Below are 10,672 nucleotides of genomic sequence, written 5' to 3'. Positions count from 1 at the left end.
ATGTGCCCCACATATGTGCTAATCAAGCTTCTGAAGAAGTAAATAAATTCAAAAGAAGATAATTGTATATGGTTTTATTATTTTTTGTCAAAGGTTATCCATGGTTCCCATCTTCTCATTTGCGTTCTGCCAGGTGGGGGAACTGCAAAACTCTTGGTATTAGTGTATTGTAACAAATACTAGTTTTTGTTGGACTAAGATGAACATCTGAATATCATCATCACATTTGTAACAGAGTATAGGTACTTTCACAGGCAATAAACTTACTTCCCAGAAGGCCTGATCATCAAAGCACTTCCTGTCCTGAAGGGGTCTCCAAATCTTAAATTTTAGGATGAAGCCTGAAAAATACAGCCAACATCCAAGAAAACTTCAGCAGGTGGAAGGATCCTCTCTATATTGTTGCTGAGAGGAGATTGTCAATCTTTTAAGTATACTTTTAAAATATGAATCCCTATGTACCTGTTATGACTCCCAAAGTAACACTTGAAGCAAGTGTGAAGAGGAGGATTGTGATGTGGTACGCGGCAAACCTTACTGCCCTGATGGATCAGGATTTGAGAATGTTTTAACTTTCAAGCATTGCTTTTGGGTCATGGAAGAAACCCACAGGAAAGTTTTATAAAATGCCACCTACACTGTCGTGCTCTCCGAGTTCGCAAGCTGAAGAAAGAGCCGAACAAACCATCCCAGAATGCCAGGGATCCCATAAACACTGAGTATGCTGCAGGTGTCGTGGCATTTGAAAACTATTTGCATAAGTGGCTTAATGAGAGAATACAAAGAAAGGTTATTACATTTTGCCAATCCATACTCATCAATCCAATGTAAATACAAATGTGTACCTTGATGTATATAGATCCCAAGGTTGACATTATGCCAGCTGATAACCCCACTGCCATGGCAACCCAAGGTAGAGGAAATGTTGACATAGTGGCTCCCACAGCAACACCACCAGCAAGAATGCCGCTCTGTACATGAAGCTGGCAGAATAACAGCTGGAGCAGTCAGCTACAAGCATAATACCACTCCCCGAAGTGTCAACTGTATTGCAAGGTGGAGATGTAAAGTTACAAAATCTATATTTTTAGTTGACACACGTTTCTGTATATACTTCCTTTGATTAACAATGAAAGACTTCATGCCCTCCCTCTTTCTTTGGCTCAGTAATTGTTGCTCATAAAAAAAGCCTTCAAGACTCTGCAGTTCAGTGCAAACCTCACCATGTTGATTTTTCCACGAGGGTTTGAGAGGACAGAAATTGCGATGGCAGTCACAGCACTGACAGCCATAGACAGGTATGTGCTACAGATGACATTTATTTTAGCTTTGGTCGAGAAAAACAGTGAGTTAAAGCTGGGCCAGAACATCCATAGGAAGAGGGTCCCTGAAAAATAGATATCAAACCAAGACGAATTACTCAATCTGTAGTGGGGAAGAAACAGGGCTCATAAAAAACAACTCAGTATCAATGCCAAATAGTTATGCTATCGCTCTGTGATCGCAGTTGAGTGCTTGACTGATTGACAGTCATATTTTCCCTGTCACTAAAGGATCGCCACTATGACCACAATCTCATCCACATATTTAAAGCAGCAGAAAGGAGATTTGGTCTAAAGCTAAGCGTGCTAAAAACCTTTCAAACACCAACAACACCACAGCTGGCACTGATAACAGCTTGCCAGCATGCTAACTGATGTCTTTTGGCTATATAGCAAATATAAATACCTACATACCATACGTTGTGTGTTCATCTATCCTTCACATGACCTTATACCATCAAAATGAATTTGAACAAGGTACCAAAACCTAGTAACTTATATGAAAACATACCTTAAGCGAGGCAGAATGCTCCACACGTTTGGTTTAAGAAGGTCAAAGTTAAATCACCTGCATTTTTACACTCACCAAATAATGAGAATAAAGCCATCTTTCGATCCGACTTCTCTTTTTCATGACGCGGTTCAATACCCTTACGATACAGTGTCCATGATGTCATAATTCCAAAGAAGGCCCCATATATGTGGAGGAGCATGAGGCTGTGGTGTAGTTTGACCTGGTAGGATGCATGCTATTTAATTATATCCCCAGATCTCTGCATTTTGAAATACACAAGACATGTAAAACATAACCTCATACAATTAGATGGTTAATCCCAGGGTTATGTTTTACCTTCAGTAAAGTTTGAAGTAGCCAGTGATTTATGGTGAACCCAGCAACCTCCATCAAAGACATGAGGAGAAGGTGAACAGGGTTGGTCTTCCCAAGAACAACACCCATGGCAATTACAGATGAGGCTGCACTTATCTCTGCAAACACCAAACTGGCACAACAGACATTAATAAATAATGGGTTGGGATCATTGTTTAATATGAAACCTTACATCATGTCTTTTCACAATGCTCAGGTGAGTGTTGATTTTTGGTGTCTGATAATTCTCAGGATTAGGCACAGAGTAATACCTTTCTATGGTGAGTCTGGTCTTTCTCCCAAGATGTGGTAAGTGCAGAAGAGTCTGAACCACAATGGCCCACTGCACTGCCATGGCTGCAACTAGTAAGCTGAAGCCAGAACTGCTGAAGCCATTACGCACCAGGAAGGTGGAAGAGAAGGCAAAACCCATAAAAACCATCACATGGACATCCTGGAACTCTTGAAACCAAAAGAGAAAATGCCTTCAAATTCAGGTTAAATGTCATGAACGCTAATGGACACACATTAATCCAAATAATGGCTGATTTTAACTGTAGTGTGTAGACCATAGTTATCTTGCAGAAATTGAGTGAGTTTAGATACACATTTGTTTCAATGGCAGTTATGTTGTTCCTTAAAAGATTAGGCAAAACCATTGTCAATTCAAGGAGCTCCCGGTTTCAGTGCACACAATTAAGAGCCAGTTACCCGAGCCACGCAGGCCACATGACCATTCCAGTCTTTACAATGCCTTAATTCCTTTCATTGGCAAAGTTTCATAAGGCTAACTGTCGCCATGTAAATGTAAGCCTATAGGGATATTTCTCTTTAAAGCTTAAGTCATAATTAAGAATTTGGCCCGGATGGTAATGCAGGGAGTTTTTACTGTTATCAGCATTAGCCAGGACTGCATAATCTCCATCTCCACCCAACTGTAGAGTTGGAGAAGCTACAGATGCATGTAGAAAGAATGTATTTTAAACTCGCTGTTCTAAAAGTCTTATTTGACTGTTTGGGTATGTTAGAATATTAGATTATTATACAAATACTGTACATGTCTAAGTCACAAAGTATACTCAAATGCCTTAACTTTTTGGAAGAAAATAAACACATGTTGTACCGTGGTGGCATATATTGAGGCAATATTTTGTACAAACCTGCATAAAACCTGACGGAATCTACGTATGAAACATCCACGTAAAACACAAAAAACAAGACAAATACCGTCTCCAAGAGAAAGGCAATGGGAGGGAGACGTGACCGAAGACTAGGTGCGTATTGTGGCGCCATTATTTAGTGTCAACTGAAAAATTTTAGCATTCGCTCACACGATGATTTACTTTGCGTATGGGGCAAAAGGGGCGTTTCTGCTGTAAAAAAAAAAAAAAAAAAATAGAACTACTGATACATTACCCTTTCATCGTTTGACAGGAATTCAAGTTGACCTAAAAGCTGAATGAAACCAGAAGATATTCTTAATAGGATACTAATGATGAACAGCAAATGTATTGCTTTGACTAAATTCAGCCTCAATATCACAACTCAGTTTCCAATGGGACCTTGAACTCAGAGGATATAAATGTATTATCCACATAAGCTACAATAGAAAGAAAACCGAATAATTACAAAACAAATATCGTAGCCCGACCTATTATCCCGCACGACCTATTATCCCGCAAGCGCTGGTAGCCTACACGTTACTTAATATTGATTTCTGTGCCATCCAGGATCGCGGATTTCGGAAAACTTAAGTCCCTGCCCAAAAAGGGTATTTAAATTAGCTTGGTAGCAAAAATGGCACATATACAGCGTATTGAAGTGTATAAGATAGTGTTGTAATAGCCTACTGCGTGTACAAACCAGCCTGATACAAATAGTAGAATTTTGATTTCGCGACGTTCGGTGTAAATTCTTTTTCTTGTTGAGCTTTATTTCCAACGGCATTTTAAATCAATGCGGGATAATAGGTCGTTGCCATTTTCGCGACTGTACAAAACAAATCGGAAAATACGGTAAGAAATGTTCCTGCTGAGAGTCAAACAAGACTTCGTGCATTGTCTACAGACCTGTCACTTGTGAAATATGTAAGGTTGATTCATTAAACCATATTTATATTGATAAAAACATATTTGTTAAGCGGATTTTTTGGTGGCCCGCGGGATAATAGGTCGCGTTACGATAGGGGTCCTAAAATGATTCCAGTTCAACAGAAAAATGTGGCCACTTAATTATGGACAAATAATGATATCTACTATATTGTTAAAAAGCACACATTGGAGAGCCAGAAAATCAGGATTTAACCTGCACACAGGGTTGCAAAGAAATTCTACAGCATTGATGGAGAATGTTTTGTCTCCTAAAGAAAGAATTTAACATGTAACATGTTTAATTATTACAAATCTGACATAATCATCCATAATCCATAATCATTCATCTGACTCTTTATCCCCTATTATAAGTTTATGGTATGATCAACTGATGAATGTTCAGAACATATGACATTTTAATGGTGTAAATCAAAAAAGTGAACATTTGGGAAAAAAAAAAACTCAGCGAAGCTTTACAATACAATATATTACTGTAACATCTCATCCTGACAAAATAGAGAATTGAGAATGCAAACAGATCCAGCACAACTGAAGACAACCCCACTCATCATGTGACAACTCCAGCTTTTCGCAGTGAAAGTAAAACTAAAAGCCCTGAAATGGTCTCAATTCAATTCAGCGCCACTGTTTGTCTGTGTCAAGTGTGAAAGTGTCACTTCCACTTCCCATGCCACTGGGTTAACCAGACAGACAGAAACTGGGTGCAAACATACAAAAGACGGGGTAAGGGAAAGTACAGAGGGGCCCCAGTACTCAGAAGACAGATGAATTAAAGAGAAAGGCAAGCAGTGACAGCTCTTTCCTGCTTTGAGCATGTACAGGAAAGTTAATGTGGAACATGAAAAGATATTTACATTTTCCTATTGAATGGAATATTGAATCTAACAAAACAAAAAAACTATTCAGGATTAACTATTCAAAATAACACAAGTTTGGAAACTATCCATACCACCATTTTTAGAATAATATTTGTCTGCTTCATTTTTCAGATTTATCACAGTTTATCAAAGTCATCAAGTTAAAAGAACATGTTGGAATGTATTGATCATTTCTATTTAACATCCAGTGTGTGTTAATGTTAGAATGTGTCTGTGACACCAAAAAGATGCATTATTGGCACTATTCAATGCTTCTGTAACCTGCATAACTGCTGGTGGCTACTGTGGCATCACTACGGTTGAGTATGCACTCTGACTGCCATACCAATGACCCTGCTCTTTTGTATTGGGGTCAGGGTGAACATTTTTGTACCCCACAGACCTGGGTTGGAGTCCGGACGGGGGTGCCTGCTCTCTCCTTTCGCTACAGTTACACTTTTTGTCAGAATCCATCCTCAGCCACACTGACAACCAGATTCCTTTGTCTGGACAGGCTTAGTCTGGACAGGTGCTCCAATTGTAAAACCATACCATCCGTCTCGAATGGAGATTCTGCGTTTCTGGAACTGATTATAGATCCCCTGGGCCAAAGTCTGAAAAGCCAGGCTAACATTAGTGTTGTCCTTTGAAGAGACTTCCAGATAACCCACCATGTTGAGCTTCTTAGCCAGGGCCTCTGCTTCCAGCATGGTGACCATTCTTCCTACATCCAAGTCACACTTGTGGCCCACCAGCATGAATATCATAGGGTTAGGTTTGACATAGTCAAGCACCTCCTGTTGCCAACTGCGGATACGCTCAAAGGTCTGTCTCTGGGAGATGTCAAATACGAGTAAGCACCCAACAGAGTTCCTCATGTAGGACTTGGCAATTGACCTGTGTGAACGTAAACATCAGTAACAACTTGCCATGGCAAATACGCCCCCAATGTTTCTTCAATATGTACAGTATATATATATTACTATGCCATAAAATGGTAATTTTATGTTTTTACTGATCTATGCCATCAATCCATGATGCTTGTTAAATGAGAATACAACTTGTACTTTCTGATAGTAATATAATTTTTTAACATGATTACTACAGCTCACCTGAATCTCTCTTGTCCAGCAGTATCCCACAGGAGCATTTTGATTACAACACCCGGGTCAAAATCCAGATGATGAACTTTAAAATCAATTCCAAGTGGAGACTGTCTGGAGTCATCAAATGTGCCCTCTGTGTAGCGGTGGAGAAGAGAGGACTTCCCTACTGATGAGTCCCCAAGGATGACGATTCCAAACCTGAAGTTCCACGATGCCTCCATTCTGCTGCCAGTATGAATGGATGAAGAGCATACGTTGGGAAACAGTGCAGTTGGCTGGAGAGATCTTCACTGCTTCAGCTCGATTTTTAGAATAGTTCCTTGCTGAAATAAGTTTCAATGAATGTTGGGTAAATCCTACTCTGACTGAACAAACAGGTTGAATACAAAAGCATTTCTTCACAATTGTGCTTGAGTCCACACCTAGGTGTGAATGGGTTAGGCTTTGTGTATATGGGCAGATCTCAATACTACATTTGTGCGTCATAATAAAGCTGACTATGTCAGAACAGGCACTTCTGTCTCTTAAGTGTCATACTGAGAATTTTGGAACATAAATAAACTTCTTGGGGATGCAATGGATGACTAAATACATCTACAATGCATTCAGAAAGTATTTAGACCCCTTCACATTTTCACATCGTGTTATGTTGCAGTCTCATGCTAAAATCATTGAAATTTTATTTTTCCCACACCAATCGGTGCTCAATACCCCATAATAACAAAGAGAAAATGTCTTTCAAAGGAAAAAAGTATTTAGACCCTTTGCCTTGACGCTTAAAATTTAGCTCAAGTGCTTCCCATTTCTCTTGGTCATCATGCACCTTGCATGGAGTCTGCCTGTGGTAAATTCAATTGATTCAATTGGTCATGATTTTGGGAAGTCTCTGTGTGTGTGTTTGTGCGTGTGCGTGTGCGTGTGCTGTGTGGCTGGGGGGGGGGGGGGGGGGGGGGGGGGGGGGGCAAGGTTCTTGGTAAGAGAGGTGACCAAGAACCTTATGGTCACTCTGGCTTAGCCCTAGAGATGCAGAGAAACATTTCTGGTTTTCCTTTTGAATAAATACGCAAACATTATTAAAACTATTTTTACTTTCATTATGTGGTATTGAGTGTAGATTGATGAGGGGGTACATTAATTAAATGGCATGAGGCTGCAACATGATAATATGTGAAGGGGTCTGAGTACTTTCTGAATGCACTGTATTTGTTCAGTTTTCTCAAAGACAAGAGTCCATTCTCACCTTCCTTCGTACTGCATACCTTTGTTTTGCTGACCTTTTCCTTTTCTTTGAGTTGTCAAGCAAGACAGAGCATGACTTTGGCCCAGTGGCACTATTTGTTTTTTTCTTTTAGAAAAGGGATTGTCACATAGTGTGAATGTACCTTAAAACAAAGCAACTATAAGATAGGCCAAACCATACCCTTATGTCAGACCTAACAAGTCAGAAAAACAGCATGACAAAACCAACTAAATATCATGACAAAACAATTTATTCAAGAAAAACACTGATTTATCGTCAACTGAAAATCAAATATGTCATACAATTACAATGGATACACACAGAACATGGTAATCTCATTGAGAATGAGAGCGATGTCCTTAAATTCTGTGCAGTGGCCTAATGATAAGGCATGTGTAATGATAAGGCCTTGGTGTCGAGACATGACCTCAGGTCTCCTCTTGAATAATGTGCAGTACAGACTTTTAGTTGCAGCTGAAAGGGTTCCTCAATGTTATATCAGAAAGGCTGGAGCTTGTTAAAGATAAACACAAAGGTCATTCAAAAACCATGACCGTGACTTACCCATACAAATTCTTTCAGAATAATTAAAATTCCTAATCTCAGCTCAAACAAAGGTGTTAGCTCCACTGAGCCGAAATAATAACTTTAAACATGATTTATATGTTTAAAATATGTCAAGATTTGATATTTGTTCATCCTACAATCTGTCACGGTGAAAACACATTCTTCCATACCAACACATCATACCATCCATCAAACACATCCACATGCTGACGGTGCTGAAGGTGCCCTCAGCCGTGCATCGGCTCTGCTAGCACAGGGAGAAGCGTCGGGCGTTGATGTTCATCTTGGTGACCCCAATGAGCTTAAGCGGGGCAGACAGCCCGAATCTGGGTGTGATGGGTGAGTCGCAGAGCAGGTCTGACAGCTCGTCTCGTTTTTCCAGCTCAAGCGTGGTGTCATTAAGCATCTTGCGGTGGAGGTGACACGTCTGCTCGATCTTCAGCTTGTTGATGTCACTGCGCAGGCACATCAGTTGCTGGGCCAGCTGCTGGTCCTGTACACACATTTCTTTCTGAGGATGAATGTTAAATGATGAGTTATTTCAAAAAAATAATACCACCACCTCTGTCTGTATGTTTTGGTCTCCTAAATAACAATATCACCAGGGCCACTGAAGTGGCATTACTGAATTTCTCCATTGGCTAATTGAAGTTCATCGTACGTTGTCACATTTTGTATGCTCTGTTGCACCCCTTGCCAGGCCCTGCGTCCCTGCGTCCCTGCGTCCCTGCGTCCCTGGGTCCCTGCCGCATCAGAGATCCAGGAGCATATTTGTCCTCTGTGACTGCCACATACTCCACTTTCCCATTCTGGCCCCTCATAGCCTGGGCCTCCAGCTGGGCCATCCACTCCAGGTAAGAGGACCTTCTTGTCTCCAGCTGCAGCTTCTCGGTGAGAGCCTTCAGACTCAACAGGTGGTCTTCCTGGCAGAGGCCCAGTATTTCTTTTCCTCCAAAATCTCCCACCATAATGCTTGGGATTCGCTCGATAGCCATGGCCCCTTGATGAAAGACATGTTTACATTTCAAATACTGGTGGAATATTTATTTCAGACCAAATTACAGTGAGTTGTTACAGATTATATTTTATATTCAAAATGTGACTAGAACATCAATAGACAGAAGCGATAATAGCACTTACCTCTTCTCCTTGTTAAGACCAAAACTTGATACTTTAGGAATGCCTTCCTAAAATAAAATAAAGTGTATGTATGTCAAGGACAATTTCACATCTCGGCACTTCTCACTTGATCATTTTAATTTGAATTGCCATTTCCATTAGTATTCAAATTATATTAGTATTTACATTGGTTATTGAAATGCAAGTTCAACAAATCAAAATGTCAAGAGGAAAACAAAACCACAAAATAAAGCCGTTTTTGGAAAAGAACATGCACTTATACAACCATTTAGTTGTGCAAACAGTAAACAGGAAGTGAATCAACCAAACCAACATTCCCGATGAATATAACTCATATAGCAATATAATAATTGATTTTATTCAGAAAAACACTATGTTTACAAACTATGACTGCATTAAGATTCTTCTTGCTCTGCTTTGGACTTTTGCCACATGCCTTACAAGAGATTGGGATTAGCAGTTACTCCTCCCTGTAATTAGGTGTCTGCATTGTTAGTATTGCGAAATTTCCTTTGCAGCTAAGATTGAGGTGAGGATTTAATGACACACCACTCTGTTCTCTTGTCGGAGAATGACATTTGCGTTCATATACTTTACAAAACAATACTTTGTAGAATAGCCTTTAGAACAGCTATGTATTAAACATGATCTTGAATTGCTTGAGATTTGCTCACTTGGCATGATCAAACAGTTTCCTTAGTGAAAGACGCAGGGAGTTAACATAAACGTGCCCCTCATTTTCATAAACAAAAAAAGCATGGTCCCAAAGACAATCAAACACGTCATAGACACTTATTAATCTGTTGATTCAGCCTCATCTAAATGTAAATCCAACAGACAGTGAATCTGCTGTACCACCTACAGTTCAGAAGAGGTTCACCATCAAGGTTCTTAGTGTGGACACACTCACAATTCCATCCCATCAAAATAACAAATGCATTGTATGAAACTGAATGAAATGCAATATTTTCCAGTTGACCACCTGTACAACCTACAATAACACACCATGCAGCACCAGAGTGCAGCTAGCAGCACTATCCAATGTAATGAATATTATGAATGGGAGACATTGTGATGCATTATCAATTGCTATGGAACAGTAACTTAAAACTAATGAGTTGACATAATTTATAACAAAATCACTTTAGATGAATGCATATATTTTTGACCGCCGCGCGATAGGTTTAGTCAGAGTTTTTTTTTCCATTTTTTTTTTTTTTTTTTTTCTGTTTGCCGATTTTCTGTCAACGATTTCCGGTACACTGAAACACCGGGGTGCACGAAATTTGGTGGGCATGTAGCCTTTCTAGATTAGCGTGGAACCACTGATTTTCGTTTTGATCCGTTGCACTCCCGTCGGACTGGACCCCTTTTAAAGATGGTGGGGCGATTCAGTTTTCTGTGAATAAGTCGAAAACCGTAGGGCCTAGGAGGACCACTTTTTTTTTGTATGTTGGTCTT

The 10,672-nt window shown here is 39.9% G+C and overlaps 3 protein-coding genes across 3 annotated transcripts; all 3 read right to left on the bottom strand.

The window, feature by feature from the left end:
- Window positions 1-115: 115 nt before the first annotated feature.
- Window positions 116-3,483, bottom strand: rhd (Rh blood group, D antigen; the record flags this gene model as incomplete). Its single annotated transcript, XM_080850402.1, has 10 exons — window positions 116-142; window positions 268-341; window positions 463-542; window positions 638-765; window positions 846-983; window positions 1,224-1,387; window positions 1,909-2,056; window positions 2,173-2,323; window positions 2,463-2,652; window positions 3,351-3,483. The coding sequence occupies 10 exons, from the start codon at window positions 3,481-3,483 to the stop codon at window positions 116-118; spliced, it is 1,233 nt and encodes a 410-aa protein (XP_080706528.1).
- Window positions 3,484-5,634: 2,151 nt separating this feature from the next.
- Window positions 5,635-6,485, bottom strand: LOC308374435 (ras-related protein Rab-39A; the record flags this gene model as incomplete). The annotated part of the gene is made up of 2 exons (XM_080850211.1): window positions 5,635-6,055; window positions 6,271-6,485. The coding sequence occupies 2 exons, from the start codon at window positions 6,483-6,485 to the stop codon at window positions 5,635-5,637; spliced, it is 636 nt and encodes a 211-aa protein (XP_080706337.1).
- Window positions 6,486-8,318: 1,833 nt separating this feature from the next.
- On the bottom strand, window positions 8,319-9,066 carry LOC308374433 (protein FAM167A-like; the record flags this gene model as incomplete). Its single annotated transcript, XM_080850209.1, has 2 exons — window positions 8,319-8,582; window positions 8,752-9,066. 2 exons carry the CDS (start codon window positions 9,064-9,066, stop codon window positions 8,319-8,321), a joined length of 579 nt encoding a protein of 192 aa, XP_080706335.1.
- Between the last annotated feature and the right edge of the window lie 1,606 nt (window positions 9,067-10,672).

The sequence above is a fragment of the Sprattus sprattus genome (genome assembly GCF_963457725.1).
Source record: "Sprattus sprattus genome assembly, chromosome: 13".
NCBI classification, from domain to species: Eukaryota; Metazoa; Chordata; class Actinopteri; order Clupeiformes; family Clupeidae; genus Sprattus; species Sprattus sprattus.
This window is presented reverse-complemented; position numbering and strand designations above follow the sequence as displayed.